Source organism: Diospyros lotus, chromosome 8 (assembly GCF_014633365.1).
Source record: "Diospyros lotus cultivar Yz01 chromosome 8, ASM1463336v1, whole genome shotgun sequence".
NCBI classification, from domain to species: Eukaryota; Viridiplantae; Streptophyta; class Magnoliopsida; order Ericales; family Ebenaceae; genus Diospyros; species Diospyros lotus.
Genome location: NC_068345.1, coordinates 18,307,915 through 18,330,987, shown reverse-complemented (window position 1 = coordinate 18,330,987; position 23,073 = coordinate 18,307,915). Strand labels below are relative to the sequence as shown.

Here is a 23,073-nt window from a genome sequence, read left to right as displayed (position 1 = left end):
GAATTATTATTCATTTGTTTTAATTTAAACTAAATTCGGATTTCTAGAATTTAATTGTTGAAAGCCTATGGGGGTTTGTACCGCCCCCATTACTTTCGGAATGATGCCGAACCCAACTTGGGGACTAGGTTCCTAGACATGCGGGATTATTTATGATTTTCTCGGGTTTATTTATGGTTCGGATAGAACTATCGAGCAGTAGGGCAAGGGTCAGCTGTTTGGTGATGTTGGGGTAGACTATTGTATGGTCCTGAAGTGGACCGTCAGGTGGACACTCCTAGTCACTGGCCGTTAACCGATGCCAGGCACTGCTGACTAACTCTGCCAATATGTGATTTACTGCATGACTAGTTATATTGTATTACTGTTCATGATTTGATTTGCACATGGGTACGGGATGCATGTTGGAATATTCATTTATTGAGTATGCTTGGACACGAACATTCTAGCTTGGTTAGGTTACATCTAGCACAGGCATATGCATCGCGTGTGGTTTACTATGTGGGCGGAGCATGGCCTGATGCCTAGATGTATGGGCGCCAGTGTATCACGTTGAAGCTCACTACGCCATTGTATTTTTATGTTCATTGCATGGTTACTGGTAGTTATCAGTTCTCGGAAAGGAGGACCGTTCTGAGGAAGCCTATGGCTCGGGTGTCGGGAGTACCGACACAGACACATGGGTGACGGGAGCACCGACCCGGGATGGCGCGCACAGGTTCGTGGAGACATATGTTGCCTTTCAAGGCAGCAGCAGGTTGGTATGGGACTTGGGTGCCGTGTGTCTTGTGTGGGCCTCAATGATCGGTATGTGTTTTCATTATGCTATACTATTGTGTTGTAGCGTCTCATGGCTTGTGTGTACTTGGGGGTTGGTGTTCTGGGGGAAAGCTTATTGGATTTAAACAACCTTCAGCCTTTCTTTCCTTATGCTTGCTGAGTCTCTCAACTTACTTTGCTTTCCATCATTCCAGGTAGTGGTAGCGTGGGCCATGGGCAAGGGAGTCAGCTTTTAGCAGTAGAGTCGGTATGGTGTACAGGCAGTCCCATCAATCCCTGTCAACTCTGATGGTTGGGTAGGATTTACTCTATTATTCTTACTGTGCCAGGTCATTCCTCAAGTCTCGTGTATGTCAGCACAAGAGTCTGTATCCATTTATTTATCTTGTGACCGCTGTGCTAGTGGAGTACCCATAGTGCATGATATTTTACTCTTGTGTTTAGTTTTGATGATGAAAAATTTCAAATGTATTTTTTTTCTCAATCAAAGCATATGGTTTGGAAACAAAAATCAATTTCAAAGTGCTTTGTTAAAATGATCTTTGATCTTTTATATTATTTGGAGATTAGCATAAACAAGTTTTTGAAAGTAAAGCAAGATCGCTACGGGGCAAGCAGCGTAGTTCAAAATTTTGAACCTTACCCCGATCCCGGCGATTGGATCAACGTCGAAATCAAACAATCACATACATAATAAAATAAATCTAACCTTTAGATTTTGAGTCGCTTACGGATTCAAGCCGTCCAAGTGTCCGGCCTCTAACTTGTGATACGCGGCGCGCGTCCGTTGGCGAGGAGAGCGGAATGGGAGTGCTAGCTCCTTCTCCTAACAAGGCTTATGAATGGACGGGAAAATAATTGATTTTCAACTCTTGAAAAACAAAAATATAAGAGGCATAATTTGGGCATCCCATAAAGGGCTATTTATAATGAAGCAACCTCCTAGGGTTTTTCCAAACCCTAGGGGACATGGATTAGGCTAGCCCATTAATCCTAGTCCAACTAGAAATTAAAGTGGCCCAAATTCATTTATAAATATGTGGCCCAAATCTAATTCAAGCCCAAATAATTAATATTTAATATTTGGCCCAAATCTTATTTAGCCCAAATATAATATTTATTATTTAATATTTGACCCAAATCTAATTTAACTCAAATATTTAATTTAATTTAATATTTGGCCCAAATACTTTATTTGGCCCAAGTATTAAATTAAGCCCAAATTATTAAATTAGAAACTTCTTTCTAATTTAATCATTAAGTTAGAAACTACTTTCTAATTTAATCAATTGCTATTTTAGGAAACCTTTTTCCTTTATGACGACCCCTCGTCATATCGACGTCATTTCGTCTGTTTGTTCTTTTCCCGTGAGAACCTACGACGGCACAACTTCTTGCCGAAGTGTCCCACTTAACCATACGTCCGCTTTCCTAGTTTAAGCCAGGGACCGTGCCTATTGCGTATGACTCATTAGGCTTCCGAATATGTTGGCAATGTGCCGGTACGAACACATAAGACAAGATTGGCCTCTAGCAAGGCGTCATGCCTACCCAATTATTCAGAAGGATTCATAATCCGCAAATAACCTTTCACGAGCATGGTTACCGTGTAATACGATCCTCTCGTCAATGTATCATATGTGATCTCAAGTTGGCAATGTGTTGCTTGATTATGATTCACATAAGTATTTCTTCGGTTATCCGGATATCTTCACTTAATAGAAAGTGAATCAATAACTCCTTATTGATCTCTTTCACCATGGCCATGGATTTAAAGTGAATATCCACCGAAGACGCCTTAGATACATCATCCTCTATCAAGGGACAGACGAGTCCCATCTTGGTTATGCACCCATCTCCATAAGCCTCACGATATGCCCAACGATCGCCCACGTGCAGCCTTTATCTAGGCCCATCGAAACGATGTCAAAGCATACCGGTCTTCTTATGAGATGACCGTGACAACCTCAGGTCCAAGGATTAGTTACACCCATCTCGTATGAGAATACCATCAACATATAACCAAAATAGATTCTCATGGCGAGTCATGTCCAGTAACATATTCTCCAATATTGGTCACCTATGTACTCGTCTAGGCATCCCCATGCCTATGGGTGTGAGACCCCCATTGCTATCACATAGCAAAAACATAGCACATACAAGTCTTACCGCAATTGTCAATGTCCATTCTTGACATTGCTATGACTTGGGACGTTTAATGATGTCTAGAAACTGTGATGCATCATCTCACATCTTTATAGATTATTCACAGTATACATCATATGGACTTCTATCTAGTTTCATTCGGTTATTACAATAATAACAAGAAACTAATAGAATGACTTCTTGTGAATTTGAATAACTCCTTATTCAAATAATAACATAATTACAATTGTCAGTGTACAACATGCCCAATTTGATTGGGTCTAGAGCACCTACACTAACAGTTTTAAGATCTAAAAAGAATCTCCTTGAAATCGTTGGTCAAAACAATTCAAAGGAAAAAGACCAACTAGAACATGTTTTTGAAAGTGTGTTCATTTTAGAAAACTATCTCTTGGTATTTTGATATCTAATATCTCTTGGAAATGAAATGGTTTTGATAAATGTCTATATGAATGGTTTTTGATAAATGACTATATGAAAATCAATTTCTACTATGTGGATTATATGAATGAGAAAATGAATTTTTAGTATATAAGCTTTGAAGCAAGATATGAAAACTTATAGAAGAAATATTGAGTATGGTTGAGAGTGATTTGAAAAACTTGCTTGTTGAGAGTGATTTGTTTCAAAATATACTTTTGATAATCTCAACTTGCTTTAAAGATAATCAAAATGAGTTTTTAAAGAATCGAATAAGGATGTTTTGAAAATTCAAGTTTTTCTAAAGAATAGTCGACTATCAAGATCATTCTGTTGACTATGCTTCAAAATAGTCGACTATTTTTAATGTTCTGTCGACTATTTAAGCATCTGTCGACTATCGAGTAAAAATAGTCGACTATGCCTTTTGATCTGTCGACTATTTCTGTTCATGAAATTCTAAAATTTCTTCATATCTCAGCATCTGTCGACTATTGGAATGTGTCTGTCGACTATTGAAATTTTGTGTTATAAAATAGTCGACTATTCGTTTTGTCTGTCGACTATTTCTTGCTTTAGTTGTAAAAATAGTCAACTATATATTTCTTCTGTCGACTATTTCTTTTTGCAGAAAGCTCCAACGACTATTTTTTCAAATCCCAACGGCTCCAAACGACTATATTTCTCTTCAACTTCATGGGACACTTATATATACATGTTATAGATGATCAAGAGAAGGCTAATGGACGGGAACGAATTGAATTGAGCTTACATTTTACACTCGTTTCTATTTACATTCACTGTGCTTCAATTTTCTCTCTTCAAGGCTGTGATCTTAATTTGTTTACATTCATTTAAGCCTTGTATCATTTTTGAGAGACATTGTAACTAAGAGATTCATCTCTTAGATTCTCTCCAACTATATATTTCTTGTTTTCCTAGCTTGTATAGCTAGAGGGCCCATTTGAGTGGGAGGTTTTGTAATTCCTAGTCTCGGACTAGAGGACCTACTTGGTTTAAGTAGGGGGTTTTAGTGGATGGTTTGAAAAATCCTTAGTGAGGAGCTAAGGTAGTGGATTAGGCTTGGGTTAAGCCGAACCACTATAAATCTTGGTGTTCTTGTGTGCTTGTGTTCTTTAAATCATCTTTATCTTTCCAAGCATTCCTTAATTCCTCACTTGATTCACATTTGTCATTTTATATGCTTCACATTTTAAATCATTAAAACTTCAACCTGTATCAAAAAATTTTCAAGTTTCTACCAAGTTTTTAATTATACCAATTCACCCCCCCTCTTGGTGTGTGCCATAGCATCTCCCGTTCTAACAGTGCATGCATGTATATATGGTTTCGCTTCCGTTGTTTTAAATCTTGTGTATGTATGTCAGGGTGGTTCCTGTTTTGTATTTCATTCTTTATCATTCCATAAGCGCTCCCGTTGGGGTAGTCAGGGTGGTTGGGATATTCGGATGGGGTGCTTACAAGAATAATTGTATATATTAATTGAGTAATATATAGTTTATTCGATGAATGTTATATTAAAATTTGTCAGGTATGATTCTATTTGGTATAATCATAACTTACAAAATATAACTTTTTATATATATTTTTTTGTTAAGTTTAATGTTTTGCTTATTGTTTGTTAAGTACTATATTTTAAAATAATTTATAGTTATTTTTTTGAATGAAATTTGAATATGGTAATTCCATATTCCATACATACCGAATTACTTTGTAATTAGGGTTAATTACGTTGTTTGTTACTTATTTATTGTTCCAATTAGGGTTACGTTGTAATTATTAATTACGTTAAGTTTTACTTTTTCAACATATGTATGAAATGTCTAATCATTATACAATTTTATGAAAAAATAAAATTTATCTTTTTTTATATCTTAAATCATATTATTAAGTTATAATTAATTATATATAGTTTAATAGTTCAATATATATATTTTTTAAAATTTTATATTTTAACTTTCATTATCATTATTAACTGCCTAGGTGTGCAATTGGTTATAATTGAATCGAACTAAGTTGTAAGGCCCCTACCTAAGTCCCCAAGGAACCAGAGCGAATGCCCTACTAAAATAGAGACAACTTGAACCTAGATAAACCTGTCATGCATGCGACTTATAGATACTAAAAACCTGATAAAGGAAACTTGGTATCATGACATGAGTATCAAAACCTCAACCTGCTATACAACGATTGACCTCTAGGCTTACATAGCCCAGGCATGCATAACATACAATACTGGCACAACAGCTACAAAATAAAACATAGTCCATACAGACCCAATAAACTGAATCAAAATGCAATCCGGAAGCGACAAAATACATAAAAAGAAACCCCCAGGCTGACAACTGCTGAGTCTACATGGCCTTGTACACAGCCTACCTTGGAAGTCGGGAACCGCTAGACTCGCCCACAACTAGGTCCTTACCTTTACCTGAAATGAAGAGAAAACAAGGTGAGTCCAAATGACTCAGCAAGCTCATAAAGAAATGAAGGACGAATAGAATAGGTGCTAAGAGTAAACCTGCGTCTAAAGTGCATAACAAACTGAAACTCATGCTTAACATGCCAAGAAATCTCATAAACTGATACAAGTACCAACTGTAAAAGAAAATAATGATGCTCACATAAAGGATCTTAGGGCCTAAATAAGAAATGCACTAGCACCCAAGTCCATACCACAAACCTGCTGCTGCCCTGAAGGTAAGCGGTACCTGTCACTCGAGCCAAAGCTCGCTCGGGTGGGAGCGACCAACACCCGCTGGCACGCATAAGCGTCTAAGATAGAAACTGGGCACGCCGAAGCATCTCTGAATAACTCGGTTCTGGAAACCCGACACCGTACAGTTGTATCTCAAGAACTGGGACCAAGACTGTGCAAATGAAACAAATAAGGGGTGGTATAGTAGACCAGACAGGATAAAAAGCCCCCATAAGCCAAGCATCTCGCCAAGCCTCGCCCAGCTAGTAAAACACATGCCAAATGCAAATGCTCGTGTCTACCAACTACAGATAAATATAACATCATCGTGTAACAAGCACTCAAGTATAAATGAACCACACAAATTGCACAAACCCGACTTGAGTGTATGTTTAGCACTTGGATGAGTCGCATGAGTTTAACTGGTTAGAAAAGGGAAAGCAATGCTATGAATCATACGCTTACTCCCTAAAGACACTAGCAGATATCTAACCCGAGTGTACCTATCTTCATTCCATTTAAGAGGTAGAGGGTGAACAAACTCTCTAGAAACACAATCAAGACGTTGAGTACATTTACAGCTTCTATTACCTTACTAAGTTACACTTTTATATTATGATATGTAATTTAATGAATTGTGACATATATTACATATTGATTACTAATATTGTTACCGTTATTATTATTATTAAGAAAGTAGGATAATACTAATAATAACACCACATATTATTTATTAATATTGTCTATTACTAGTATTACTTACTTACTTTTACAAAATTAATATTAATCCCCAACCTTCAATTATTATTTAATAGTATAACTTCTATCTAAACATATATATAATTACACAGCACCTATACATTAGTTAAACATATATATATATGTGTGTGTGTGTAATTATATATCTAAACATACATATTATTACACAGCACCTACATGGACACACGGATGATCCCCAACCTTCAATTATTATTTAATAATATAACTTCTATCTAAACATACTTATAATTACACAGCACCTATACACATTATTTATATATATATAACAGCCATGGACACTTAAACCTCCACCAACAATTCATCCTGGCTTTACCAAATGTATACATATTTTTTACATATTTAGATGTGCACATCAACCAAGGTCTTGAGTTTATATAGGTTGAGAAGGCACCAAAACCATTGTTTTAAAGAATAAAATCGAGAAAGAGAGACCGAATAGTGTCTCAAGCGTGCACTGCTTCTGTATATACTCAGCCACATATACATATATATATATATATATGAGGGGAATACTTTCGGGTCCATAATTACTCCAACCATTGACTCCAACCATAATTACTCCAATCAATCATCCCGCCGAGGATCATGGAGACAGGGGCTCTCCCAAACTCTTTGGAGGCGGTTACGATTATGGAATCCTTATCAATAAGATTCCGAGAAGGGGGGATAGAGATCCCAAAGATCTCTCTAGGATCCTTATCTCAGCACGAGGATAAAAGAAAAAGAGCATGAGCAGGTAAGGGATTGAACTTTTGATTTCTTGAGCATAGGGAGTAAGTCGGAGGTTCTTAATCTGGTAATTTGACTTGATTGTCGGAGATAAACCAGGGGAGCGAGTCCCCGTCTCCATTGTAGGTGTTCTAACAGAGGTAGAAGAGGGTAATCGGGCACCGCATCATCAATTGACGCCCACCGTGGGGCCGAGGCATTTTTCTTTTCTGTCTCTTTAACCTAACTTGTTGTGACGATTCTAGCAAATCCTGTTTGTGTTGATGGCAATGAGGAGGCAACAGTCTCGAGCTGTTGGGGGTAACCCCACCCCAGAATCGAGCCAGCAAAACCCTCCAAGGAGTCCACCGGGGAGAGACCGTAGTCTAAAGGGTCCTCCTCCCTCGTAGGATCGGATTGCGCTTTTGGAAAATAAATTCCAGCGATTGACAGAGTTGCTCACTGGCTTCTTGGATCACCAGCACCAGCAAGCTCAGCATTCTCGGGTAGAGGAGAGGCAAGAGCCCTCGAGAAAGGAGGAGTCTTATCCACGGGAGGCGGATCCTCGGGGGCCTGGACAAGATGACGGGTGTGGCGAGGTAGCCAAATCTTCTGACATGTTGTATGCGCAACAGTGGTAGGAGAGGAGATTACGTTAGTTTAAAGAGGAGATTGCAGCCCTGAAGTCGAAGTTAGGTAAGACTTAGGGGGTAATGGTGAATCAGCCCCTCAGTCCGAAGATCATAGCTGCCATACCGTCGGAGCGTCTTCGCATTCTGACCATTAAGCCCTATACGGGGACCATCGACCCAATGGATCACCTCGATCTTTTTACCTCTCATATGATGATGCAGGATGCCTCTGACATAATGTGGTGTAGGGTCTTCTTGGCAACCTTGGAAGGGCACGCGCATGCCTGGTATTCAAACCTGGCCCATCACTCCATAGCAAATTTTGCGCAGCTTCGGGGTAGTTTTCTGGCACACTTCGCACTGCTCCGAAGGCATCAAAGTTCTACCATGGCCCTCGTTAGTTTGAAACAAAACCAGGGAGAACCTTTGAAAGACTTCATTTTGCGCTTCAATATGGATGCTTTGAGCATTGAGAACTTTGATCACAGTGTAGCTATGGTAGCATTCCAGAATGCCTTAAGGCCTGGTCCTTTTGCCCAGTCACTAGCCAAAATGCCCCCGATCACATCCACAGACATCTTAGGCCGTGCTATGAAATACATAAATGCTGAAGAACTTATGCAAGCGAAGAGGGCAGAGCACGTAGAGAAAAAGGAGAAAAAGAAACACCCCAAAGAGAGGAAGAACGAGGATCGGAAGGAAAAGCATTGTCCTCGGTGGGACTCGAGTGGTTTTACCCCTCTGATTGCCCCAAGAGTGGAGATCCTTGCCACTATTGAAGGCAAGGACTATCTGAAGAAGCCTCGGCCGATGAAAGCACCGTCTGATAAAAGGAACCGGAATAAGTACTGCCACTTCCATCGGGATCATGGCCATGATACGGAAAAATGTCACCAATTAAAAGAAGAGACCTAAGAGCTAATCAACCGAGGTTTCCTGAGGAATTATGTATCCAAGGAAGTTGATTCCCGAAGAAGGAAAGATGGACGGTCGTGGTCACAGAGTCCCCCTAGGAGGGACCGGGTAGATGATCGAGATCATGCTCGGCATTCGCCTCAGAGGGAGAGATCGTAGTGGGAGGAAGGTGATCACCCTCAGCCTCCAGTATTCCATACACTTACCGCAGGGGAAGTCCTAGTGGCGAAGGGTGAAGAAGGTGCTAACAGTCGAGCCGGGGGGCTGAAAAGGTTGAAATGTGTGGAGCCGATTTCTTTTTCAGATAGTGACCTCCCTGGCTACCCGAATCGAAATGATCCGCTGGTAATAACAATCAGGCTCGAAAAGTGGGAGTTCCAATGGATCCTCGTGGATCTGGGAAGTTCTTAGAAAATCTTGTATCGCAAGCCTTCCTCGACATGGTTGTACCAAATGGAACAGCAAAAGCCAGCGAGGGTCCCTTTGATGGGATTTGACGGGGAGGCTGTATATTCGAAAGGGATGTTCAATTTCCACTAACTGTGGGGAAAGGTTCCCGAATGTCCTAGGTCATGCTGGACATCTTGGTAGCAGATGTACCTGCGGCCTATAATATGATCCTCGACAGATCGGGCCTTAATGCCCTTTGGGTTATTCCTAGCATATATCATATGATGATGAAGTTTCCAACGGTCAACGGGATAGGTGAAGTGCGAGGAGATTTACACTTAGCCCGCGAATGTTACATGGCCTCCATAGGCATAGCAAGGGATACAAGGGCAAGAGAGGCAGCATCACAAGAGGAAGCTCTTGGTCCCCGAAGGGACTCCCGAGGAAAGAGGGGAGAGGATCCCTCGAAGGAGGTTAGTTTTTTGTTGGAAGGGTCGAAAGATCCAAAAACAGTAGAGTTGGTAGAAAAATTGGAGGAAGTACCCCTGAAGGAGGATTGCCCAGATCGTTGAGGGGTCAAATATTGGCACTCCTTCGGTAGTATGCAGATATTTTCGCATGGACTGCTCAGGACATGCCGGGAGTAGATCCGGAAGTTATGACGCACAAGTTAGGAATATGACCGGGTTTTCGACCTGTTAAATAGAAGAAGCAGAGCTTCGCCCCTAATAGAGCATGAACAATTGAGGCAAAAGTTGCTAAGTTAATGGAGGCACAATATATTCAAGAAGTTGATTATCCGGAGTGGTTGGCAAATGTCGTATTGGTGCCCAAAGGGGAGAGCAAGTGGAGGCTTTGCATTGATTTCACTGATCTTAACAAAGCCTGCCCGAAGGATAGCTACCCTCTTTCGAGAATAGATGCCTTGATTGATGGGACTGCAGGTTGTTTACTTATGAGTTTCCTGGATGCCTTTTAGGGGTATCACCAGATTCCCTTACATCCGGAGGATCAGGAGAAGACGACATTCATCACCAATAAGGCAACCTACTATTACACAATGATGCCCTTTGGTTTGAAGAATGCAGGAGCCACTTACCAGTGCTTGGTGAATAATATTTTTCAACACCTGCTCGGGTAGAATATGGAAGCTTATGTAGATGACATGTTGGTGAAAAGCCTTGTTGCTGAGCATCATCCAGAAGATTTGGAGGAGTGCTTCAAAACCCTTCGTAAGTTTCATGTAAAACTTAATCCTGTCAAATGTGCTTTTGGCGTCTCTGTAGGAAAGTTTTTGGGTTAATAAGTGCACCACCGATGGATTAAGGTAAACCCAGCGAAGGTTAAATCCATTATGAAAATGCTGGCCCCAAGGAATGTCAAGGAAGTACAAAGCCTTATGGGAAGAATGACAACCTTGGGGAGATTCCTCTCTCGCTTGGCAGAAAAAGGCCTTCCCTTCTATAAGGTCCTATCAAAAGCAAAGAATTTCGTATGGAATACTGAATGTCAGGAAGCTTTTGACAAGCTGAAGGAACATCTGGCCACGCCTTCGATTCTCACAAAGCCACAGCCAAGAGAATCGTTGTCCGTCTATTTGGCGATAGCCGAGGAAGTCGTGAGTTTGGTGTTGGTTCGTGAAGAATATAAGAGGCAGAGGCCTGTTTACTATGCTAGTAAGCGGTTGACAGGGGTGGAGGTCCAATACCCTCCCATGGAGAAGCTAGCTTTTTCCTTGATAATCTCGACAAGAAAACTTCGACCCTATTTTCAAGCTCATACGATTATTATGCTTACTAACCAACCTTTGAGGCAGGTTCTTAGCAAGCTAGAGCTCTCCGGAAGGATGTTGAAATGGGTAATGGAGCTTATAGGTTTTGATATTGAGTATAGGCCTCGGCTGGCTATTAAGGCTCAGGCATTGGCAGACTTCATTGCAGAAGGGATAGGGTCCTCAGAAGCTTCGGAAGAGGATCAGAAGCCATGGATATTGGCTGTAGATGGGAGCTCAACCTCGGGAGGTGGTGGAGCAGGTTGATGATCAAAAGTCCCAATAGGCAGACATGGCCTTATGCTTTGCATTTTGAGTTTCGGGCATCTAACAATGAGGCGGAATATGAGGCTTTGTTGGCGGGATTGAGATTAGCCGAACAATTGGGAGCTCGTCGAGTCGAGGTGAGTTCGGACTCTAACTTGGTAGTGTAACAAGTAAATAGGGAATATGAAGCTCGGGAAGCCCACATGGCAAGATACCTAGCCATGGCCGAAGACTTAATCGCACGGTTCCAGTATGTAAAGGTGGAGTATGTCCCTCGGGCCATGAATACAGAGGCAGATCTATTGTCTCGAATTGCCTCTTCCTCTTTTCCTACAAGCTCTTGAGAAATTCGGATTAAGTCCTTGCCACAGAAAAGTATAGAAGAAGTCAATGATCAATTATGTGTAGATGACGAGCCTAGCTAGATGGATCCTTTGTTGTTATACTTGAGAGAGGAGAAACTCCCTGAGGATGATTCGGAAGCTCGAGAAGTTAGAAGGAAGGCCCGAAGCTTTGTGTTAGTTAATGGGGAGCTTTATAGGAGATCATTCTCGCAGCCGTTGCTCAAGTGCTGTAACACCCCGCCTCGATAGGCGTGTCACTATAGGACAATTCTCGAGATTTCTTTATTTTTTTTTCCTCCAAGTTCAACACGTGCAGTGTGACAAGAACAATCTTCACATGCAGATACAAACCCCGAGAACCCCAGTCTTGCCCGTTTAACTAACAAGATTAGTAATCTTAAACTAAACGAGACATAATACAACGCAGCGGATACATTAACAATAACACCGTGGTTCTTACATAGTATTTCCATAACAAAATACGTAATATAGATAACCAAATGATAACAATGTTATCGTACAGCTATTCACACACAAGCTAAAATACATACTAAAACCCCAAAAGGTTACAACGACTATCAATCTAAACACCATGGACCTTCAACTGGCCATGACCTTACCCTCGCAGCAGTCCCTGGCTGGAACATTGAACGTTCCAGGGGCATAACCCAGGTTAGATGACAAAACATCTAAGTGACGGCATGAAACAGTTTACATAATACATGAAAAACATACGAGCATGGCATATACAGACAAAATGACATGCAACAAATCTAACTTGAGAAATCTCCCTGACATACTCAACCTCTCGTGGAAAATCCATTCCACACATGGTTGGGGTTGACTTTGCCGTGACATACTTAATCTCTCGAGTGCACTACTGTGTCACTCGTTTACTTGGATTAACCTTATCCCATTCTCAAGAAGACCCCATCCCGTCCCATACAAACCCAACAAAGACACGAAAACCGACACCTCGATGATATGAAAATAACATGCCATGCACCGACTCTTTTATAAGTAAAAACATTTGATGCAATATACCACATGATCAATATGCAAATGATGCCATAAATACATAAACAAAATGCATAAGCATAGCATTCCAAGTTCTGGTAAGACCGCTCACCTGAACTCACTACACTCACACCAAGACATTTCCAAAACAAGGGTAAAACTACAGTCAGACCACTCACCTCGAACGTATTCAGATCGCCTCGATCCTCATGCATGGCCTCGATTTGCGTGCCAAATCACAAACCTTTGAGTTTATACTCAACCTCGAGCCACGACACTTTTTAAATACCATATTTCATTAATGAAGCATTAAAATCCATTTTCCTCAATTGTTTTCATAATTTCTTCTATTTTCTCCCAATTTTCAGCTTGATAATTCCAAAATAATTATTTCATCAACTATTTTTCCAAATATTTCAACACAATAAATCCTCAAATAATTAAATAAAAATTCTGAAATTAAAATTACCAAAAATTCCTTGCTCACGCGCCCCCACGCACTCGGCACGTGTGTGACAGTGAAGGCTGGCGCGTGGCTGCACGTGCCACCGTCTTCCCCAAAAATCCGATCGTCGGCGGTTGCTCCAATGGCCACAAAAGTGGTACCCCCTTAAAGCCCTTGAAGAATCAATCTCAATGGTGTAACTTTCAGGCCGAACCAACACCGGAAAGGCCACCAAACGGCCAGTTGCAGGTCCGGCGAGGCAGACCGCCTCCAACTCTCGGCCAACTTCTAATAACCCTCATACTCACACCAAAATGCTTCAAAATACTCCCATTCTCTTCTCCTTGATGCAAGGATCAAAAGCCATTCATTCTCTCAAAAACATCCAAAAACCTTTGTCGATTTCTGCTCCAAAATTCGAAACCCTCGACCTCTATTTATACCCAAAAACTGGCTAAAATCTGACTAATCACTGGCCAACCTGCTGCATCGCTCACCCTGCATTTATCACTTTTTGTATTTTTCTTTCACTAATTCAGCTGATTTAGCAACTAATTATGTTCACAGATAGGATGAGGCGTTTAGACTCGCCAGTGCACGAGTGTGATTGTAGCAGAAAATTTATATGTAATTTTTTCGGGCAAGACCGGGTCGACTCACAGGGAGATTACTCATGGAAGGAGATAACCACACCAGTCCTTTTGATTAACGGAATAATAAAATGAGCTCAAACTAAATGTGATATAACTGTAATCTGGAAATGGAGAGGTCTTGGGTCAAGACAAATCTGGTGCCAAACCCAACTGATTCACCATATAGCTTTCTGTGATGTAACTAGCAGCTCAAATAGCTTGGGTTTTCAACCATTAAATGTACTGCTGAGATGATGATAACTCTTTGTTCAAGCAACCTCCATACATGACATGGAGACTCTATGGTAAGAAGCTATCATAAATCAGTGTATAAATAATGTTTTGACAAAATAATTGCTCGGGGCTTGGGTATGAGAACGTTTCCAGGTCAAGCAGCCCCCATACATGGCATGGAGACTCTAAGTTAGGCGTACGAACCAATCCAAGCCTGAGGTTTTCGTTAATAACATTTCCCAAACTGCTTTTGCTTTTGTTACTTTGACATATGGAGTTCTGTTATATTGATTCATCAGTGGCTCTGGGCACCATCTTTGCCTTAACCCAAGAATCGAATTAGCCACACATCTTTATAGGAAGTGCACGACTAAAACTAATCTCTCCAGATGAATACGAGATTCGTAAAGAAAATAAATTGAGACAACAGATAAGAACTTGGTAAACTACTACTGTATTGATTACTGAAACGAACTACAACTTGAAGCAGAAATTAAGATGGACTTGTAATACAGAGCTCAAAATTAGCAAGAACAACTAGAGTAACTGAAGTGCTATTCGCGAAGAAAGAAATACAGACAAGAACAAAAGTAAGAGAAACAGACAAAAGGAAAAAAAAGAAAACTCTCCACTTTCCAATGATCTTCTTCTTTTTTGTGTTGTTTTTCTTAGTATCTTCTGCCCTTGCCAACCTCTGATTCCAAAGAATGTTATTCCCTTTTTAATCTTATGGCGCATGGAAGTGGGGACCATTTGTTGAAAAGTTGTTCAAAAAGTTGGTTGAATTTACCTTAGAGCCACCGCGTGTATTTGCGCATGTCAGAATTTTTTTGTTCGGCTGCTCATTCGAATGACTAGCAGAGATATTCGAATGCGTACTGAGTTTCTTTTGGCTGATCGGGTCATTCGAATGAATTTTAGTCCTATTCGAATGAATTTCATGCTTTATTGTTCCTTACACGGCGATTTTCTCGATCATTCGAATGCAACAGTACTTTTATTCGAATGAATTTCTAATTTTTCTCTTGACTTCTTCATTGCATTCGGATGACTTGGAAAGCATTCGAATATGGAATTCCTTGGGTTGCTTCTGATTCGAATTACTCAGCCTTCATTCGAATAGATTTCCTTTCTTCTTCAACTTCATTCGAATGACTTGGCTTTTATTAGAATATGTCTTCACTGCTTCCAAACGATGTGCTCATCCGAATTTCTTCTCATGCTCAGCTCATTCGAATGACTTGGCTTTTATTCGAATATGTCTTCACTGCTTCCAAACGATGTGCTCATCCGAATTTCTTCTCATGCTCGGCTCATTCGAATGACTTGGCTTTTATTCGAATATGCACAATCTTATCTGGAGATCTTGATTTTTGTTACTTCTTATTCGAATTAGGCCAAGCTTATCCGAATACATACCCGATATCTTGCATATTCGAATGTCTGAATGATTTATTCGAATGTTTGAGCAGCTTTCTTCTGTTTTGCTCCATATTTGAATACCTTTGAAGACTCATTCGAATGACTTTGACTTTTATTAGAACACCTTTATTTCTTGACTTTTTATTCCTCTTTCAATCATGCCTTTAGAGAATATGAGTCATTCTTTCATCTCTTTTCCTTCTTTTGGGCTGTAACAAGCAATTCTGGAGATTTTAAGTCGATCAAATGGATTAGGAGGTAATAAAAACATAACAAATATTGCATTTTTTTAGCATCAATCACACCCCCGAACTTAAACATTGCTAGTCCCTTAGCAATCAAATTAAATGTACGAATGCTTCAACATTCACAAATTCATTGATAGTGCAAATCTCGTATGTGAAGCAAAAATGTATGGTCAGTAGCATAGGGACTTCGGACAATCAAAGGAATGTTTATTATTCGAACTTTTGTCTCGGGCATATTAAGTTAAATCAATCAGCATATTACATTCAATTCTCTAAGCTTTGATTGCAAACTTCACTGGATATGTTTCTCTTCAATAAAATGTTCACTCAAAGTTGCTCTCAAGGATGTACCTCAATTTGGAGTGGATGCAAATCAAGTTCGAAAAGGTATCATCAATCATCAAAAACGCTATTAAGGAAGGAAAGGACCTGACATAGCTTCATGATTAGAATAGCATCTCAATGAATAACATTTAAAATTAACCAAGTCTCCTTACTCTTGAAATTATATCCTGAAATTGCATGATTGATAGAACCAAGAGGGATCTTTCTGGGAAGAAATGGGGCCACATGGTGATGTGGTATAGCAAAGGGGATGATGGAAATCAAAAAAGTTATTAGGTCTCGGGAATTTTCTACTAAAAACTGAAGATTTTTTTTTTTTGGTACAAAAAAAAAAATAAAATGCACATGTGATGCATTCATGCATCAATAGCTGAAATCATATCAGGGCACCTAAATTCAGTTGGTCGTATCCGAACCTGAATCTAACTGCTATTCCAACTGATAATGAGCAAGCTTCCATTGCTTCACCCTCAATGGCTATGGGGGGTGTTTTTAATGTCCCAGACCTAGAGACAACCATTTATCTTAAATGGTAAAGTGGTCTTTTAATGTCAGATTCCTAGACGATTTTCTTCTCTCTCTTTTTTTTTTTTTTTTTTTGTAAACTACTGAGTAATTCCCGAGACCTAATCAATGGATAAGAAGAAAAAAAAAATGTCAAGGCTATGACTTGGACAGAGGGAATGATGCAACTGGTCATGAAGAGTTTTAATGGGCTATAAGTGGAAGCTGATCAAAACAATAGGTTGATTGGCTCAAGTAGTAGGAAAATGATCCCTCTATGATGTTCCATAAATCAGCGCTATTCATTCAACTGGTTTCAAGCTTAGAGTCAGTTAAAATTAGCCGCAATCATTAAAGACACTCAAGGCAAAATGTTGTTTAGAAGCTATTGAAAGACAAGAGAATCAACAAAATATTTTATTGCATGAATAGGTGTTTTTTTTTTTTCACTCAGAATAAAATGTTATGAAGCTCTAACACTTACTTTGGTAACAAATCTCCACTTAATTTGAGAATTTGGGCAATTTGCTGATCATTTCACCATGTTTTGTATGCCATCCAAACAAATGAACAGAAATAAAGCACCCTAAGTAGTCCTGGTCCTGGTTCTAAAGCTCATACAGTTCTGTTTTCAAATAAAAGATTATCATTCAAATAACCAGTTGTGAATCTAAAGCATTGAGCACAATAATCTGAAGCATAGAGTAAGCAAGGTCATTTTTATTGACAAATGAAAATGTGATTAAACTTTGTAGTTCATAGGTACAAAAATTAAATATGAAATATCAAATCCTATGACTACTCAGTGCCATCCGTGGCATCGTCAGAAGTAGAGTTCTCCTCAGTGGAGTTTCCAGAGGGGGTCTTTGATGAAGGATCAGTAAGAGGAATAAAGGTAGAAGATGGAATGGTAGGGTGAGAAGGTGCTGCATGCTCAGGCTGCGGATGCGCCCCTGATGTAGAAGGTACACCCTCTTCCTCTCACCACATGTCAATGGTCTTCTGTATGCAAGTCTCAGCATCGGCCAACTTGTCCTTTGAAGACTTTTGTGGAAGCTCTTCTATGGGTGTGCTCAGAAGCTGACCTACTCTCTTGTCCATCGCAGTGTAACGTTCATTCATGGTCATTAATCCTGAATAGATGACTCTCTGCCTCCAATGTAGATCTTCATAAATGGCCTCCTGTCTCTCTTGGATCTTCTTCAGTGATTGCTCTACTAGGGCTTCATGTTTCACTTGCCTTTCGTGAATTTCCTTGATTATCTCATATAAGCCTCTGATAGTATGATCCTCCTCTTGTCTCTCTTCCTGATCTTCATGTAGTGGCGGTTCTTGAGTTGGTCCTTCTTGTGCTTCAACCTGCCTGCCTGATGCCTCTCTCTTCTCGGGTGTTGTTGCTTCAAGCCTCTTTAACTGCCCACTGCTCCTTCGTGTAGATGCTGGGCTGATCCTATCCATTGGCTTGATGACTTCAAAAGTTGCCTTTTCTTTTACCCCGTGCCTTAGTACAAAATAGGTAATCAATCCCCCAAAGGGTAGTCCTCCGCCCCCATGTGCATGCTTGGCCACTAGGTCGATGGTATCAAAAATGTGCTTGGCCAAGTCTATGTGTACTCCCAGGATCATCTTTCCCATGAATGTGGCTTGCTTAACCGAGACACTGCCAGTGAATGCATGGGGCATGAAATGAGAACAAAGAAGCCTATGTAAGATGATGCATTTAGGGGACAAATTCTTCTTTGGGAGGGTAGGAGTTAACCACAAAACATCATCTGCCTCTGTCAACAACCTAGCCAAGTTTTCTTTTCCTAAGTCTGCACTTGCCTCCTCAATGTCTCTTGGTGATGCCTCTCTTGGGATTTGGAATGTCTCAACAATATCAGAGGGCTTCAACTCTATTTTCACCTTTCTCACTTCAGTGATCAAGCACCTATTCCCCGAGTCATCTCTGTCACTGGTTATATTTGAGTAAAATTCTTTGACTAAGGGAACTATGGCCTTGTGTTGAAACTTAACCCAAGTTTTCCATCCTTTGGCAGTAATCAATGACAACAAATCACATGGGGGTTCTTCAAATCGTTCAAGCATAATTCCCCTCTCACAATGTACTGGCCTCTTAGCATACCCCTCAACATAATTCTTTTCAGCCGCGGGGCTAATGAACCTGATATTGGAATATGGAGGGTTCAAATCAATGGTTGGGGTGGTAGCAGATTCTTTTCCTTTCTGCCTCTTCGAGGCCCTAGAGCTTTCTCCTACGGCCTTGGGGCGTTTTTGCTTTGGAGACATGTTAATTTGAGGGGTGTTTGGTCTAGGGAGTTGGTTCTGGGATTTTACCGAACAGTTGGTAGGCACAAACTGGTTCCTTTCTTTTCTTCTTCTTTCAACTTCCCTACCAATCCTTTCTTTGACACACTGATCTCCTTCACTCCCTCTTCACAACAACTCCTTCATCCAATCAATTAAATTCGAATTTAAACAATGGGAACAACTCTTACCTCTCGGCTGTTCTCTTCCCAGAATATTCGAATGAAGCGACCCCTTATTCGAATGCTAGCGGACTGTTCTTCCTTGTACGAAACCGGATTGATCTTTTGGTGGATGCAATGGATGATGAATGAGGGTGATTAGAACAAGGTAACAAGATATATAGGAAGGGTTCAGGTGGATGAATGAATGATCACACCGCTTAAGGAGGGGTTTCGATCTTTAGGGGGGGGCGTCGATTCGGATTTCAGGGACGGTTATGCGGTTAACAGGAGCATCATTCGAATGATACTGGGGTTATATGAATGATAGAGGAAGATTCGAATGGAGGTTAAGCAATTTGAATGATAGCTCGGGTCTTAGAACAATGGGTAGAAGGGGATTCGAATGAGAGAGAGAGAATGCGAATGTTCGCTGAAAGCTTTTAAAGGGCCAGACGCCTCATTCGAATGTGGAAAAAATTCATTCGAATGAATTTTAAACAGTAACTTGGCTTATCGAAGGATTTGAGCCACTCATTCGAATGCAACAGTACTTTCATTCGAATGGATTTCTTGGTCATTCGAATGACTATGAGTGTCATTCGAATGAATCTGGCAGCACACTCTCAAAGAGGGCATTGAATAGAATGATCATTCGAATGCAAAAATCTTCATTCGAATAACTTTGAACACATTTTTTTTTTTTTAACGCAAATTAACTAATTGAAACTATATTCGGATGTTAGAAATGGATTCAGATGAAGGGTAGGTTATTCGAATGCTGGCTTCAATTTTTTAAAGAAATAGCAGATTCATTCGAATGAATTTTGAGTATGGAGAAATTCATTCGAATGAATTTTAAACAGTAATTTCATTTGTGAAGGAATTTGACCGGTCATTCGAATGCAACAGTACTTTCATTCGAATGAATTTTGAACATATTCGAATACAACAGAGGCTATTCGAATGCTTTCTTGCTTTCTTTAACAGCTTACCGGTCATTCGAATGGTTTACAACTCATTCGAATGGCTAAGCTCATCCGGATACAGAATTCGAATAACAGCAAAGAATTGTTTTTTTTTTTTTTTATACATTTCCAAACACCTAAACACAAAATTCAAACCCACACAGAATGTCATTAAATGAGCAAGGATCAACACAACAGTTCAGGCATACCTTTATCCCACCCAACTTGCTTTGAACAATTCTTAAAAACGAGGATATAAGGAATACCTGGAGATCTTCAGAAATGACTTTGAACACAAAGGTCCAATTGCTTACTTGGATGTTGCTGGTAGCCTTCATTGCATGGGTGGATCCGTGAGCTTGCTTCAGTACTTAAATCAAAATAAAGAGTGATAACAGTTTATGAAAGCAGAACACTAATTAAATTATTATTATTATTATTATTATTTTTTTATTACTGACCACTACCCAATGGGTGGATCTGTAATATCCATGCTCTCTTCCTGTTTATTCAAAGATTCATAGTATGGTTTCAGGCGTTGTCCATTCACTTTGAGAATTTGACCGGATTGAAGATTTTCAATATCACATACACCATGAGCTGAGATGGAACGAATTTTGAAGGGCCCGGTCCACCTTGACTTGAGTTTTCCAGGAAACAGATGGAGCCTTGAATCGTAAAGTAGCACATGTTGACCTATACAAAGAATTTTCCTGTTAATATGCTGGTCATGCAATTTCTTCATGTGCATCTTAGAAAACTTGGCATTCTCAAATGCCTCGTTTCTAAGTTCCTCAAGCTCATTCAGTTGCAACTTTTTGTTGAGTTCCACCTCTTCTAAACTTTCATTCATCTTCCTGATGGCCCAGTAAGCTTTGTGCTCAACCTCTACTGGCAGATGACATGGTTTTCCATAAACCAGTCGATAGGGAGACATGCCCAATATGGTTTTATGTGCAGTCCTATAGGCCCAAAGGGCATCAATCAACTTCAAAGACCAATCCTTTCGGTTGGAATTGACAGTTTTTTCTAAAATGCGCTTGATCTCCCTATTTGCCAATTCTGCCTGGCCATTTGTCTAAGGGTGGTATGGGGTTGAGACTTTATGAACTACCCCATATTTTTTCATTAGTTCTGCCACTGGCTTGTTACAGAAATGAGAACCCCCATCACTGATGATGGCATGAGGCATTCCAAACCTACTGAAAATGTTTTCTTTGAAGAATTTTACCACTATCCTGTGATCATTTGTCCTTGTTGGAATTGCCTCAACCCACTTGGAAACATAGTCTACAACAAGAAGGATGTATTCATGACCAAGCGAGTTAACAAAAGGGCCCATAAAATCTATTCCCCAACAATCAAAAATTTCAAGAACCAGAATGGGCTGCAAAGGCATCATACTCTTTTTTGTCAGACTTCCTAACCTCTGGCATCTATCACATGACAAACAAAACTGGTGTACATCCCTAAACATGGTAGGCCAGTAAAATCCACTTTGTAGGATTTTTGCTATGGTTTTCCGGGTAGAGAAATGACCTCCACAAGTAAGGGTGTGACAGAAGTTCATAACACTATGTTGCTCATGTTCTGGAATGCATCTTCGCACAATTTGATCAGCACAATATTTAAACAGATATGGTTCATCCCAGAAAAATGTTTTGACCTTCCTGAAAAACTTTTGTCTATCTGGCTTAGTCCAATGACTGGGAACTGTACCTACAGCTAAATAATTAGCTATGTCAGCGTACCAAGGGGCAGAAGTCAATGTACTCACATGAAGAAGATGTTCATCAGGAAAGTTATCAGGAATGGAACCCTCAGTAAGATCCTAACCTGGGATTCTAGACAGATTGTAACACCCCAATTCCCGGGAGCATTAACGTAACGTAAGATTCTGGCGATAATTTTTTTTTTTTAAACAAAAACCCATCACAAAAACCATTCCCCGAAAATCCCGTTACACCTTCTCAGTATATCAACTATGAACCACTAATAAACCAAGACAGGTTCACCAACACAAATGCGGAAGCTAGATCGAAACCTCAACAGGTCATAACCGAAACCACTTTATTTATATATAAAGTTGCACCAACGTTTACATGACGTTTTCAAAAATAAATAACATAACTGAAAAGACATAATGTAAACTATCCGCTAATCGCCGTCACTCCTCGACGATTCCTTTCCCTTTTGCACCGCTGCCTTCACCTGGAACGTTTGAATATTCCAGGGACAAAGTCTAAATTAGATGATGAATCATCTAAGTGAGAGTTCAAAACACATTTTTCATGAATAATGCAAGACATGAAATAAACCAATATACTCGGTAAGCCCTAGCTCAAGAGAATTCCCACGCGCTTAACCCTACCATGGGGAAAGAGCAATCTCTCTAAAAGCTATGCCACCACACCGACTCGACGACACGACGACGCGACGCGATTCTAGCTTAAATGGGGCTGCAAATGCATCTCACCAGAATACGTTCCCACCTTAAGCATCCAAGAACCACCATACAATCCCAACTCCAAAATTTCACATGGACCACCTAGTCGTCCTAGTGCAACTTCCCTGGCCAAACGGCCTGGCACGAAAATCAAGGCGGCTATCCTGACATGCACACCTAGCATCAGATACCCCTATTATTCCGTCACGCCCTTGGAGAATTACGGCTACACTATCCAGACAACATCCTAGGCTGACATCCCACATGAACAACACAGTATGGACCACCTAGTCGTCCTAGTGCAACTTCCCTGACCAAACGGTCTGGCACGGAAACCAAGGCGGCTATCCTGACATGCACACCAGCATCAGATACCCCTATTATTCCGTCACGCCCTTGGAGAATTATGGCTACACTATCCAGACAACATCCGAGGCTGACATTCCATACGT

The 23,073-nt window shown here is 40.3% G+C and overlaps 1 protein-coding gene across 1 annotated transcript; it reads left to right on the top strand.

The window, feature by feature from the left end:
• Positions 1-8,286: 8,286 nt before the first annotated feature.
• LOC127808555 (uncharacterized) lies at positions 8,287-9,120 on the top strand. The gene has a single exon (XM_052347123.1). The coding sequence runs from the start codon at positions 8,287-8,289 to the stop codon at positions 9,118-9,120; it is 834 nt and encodes a 277-aa protein (XP_052203083.1).
• Positions 9,121-23,073: the final 13,953 nt, after the last annotated feature.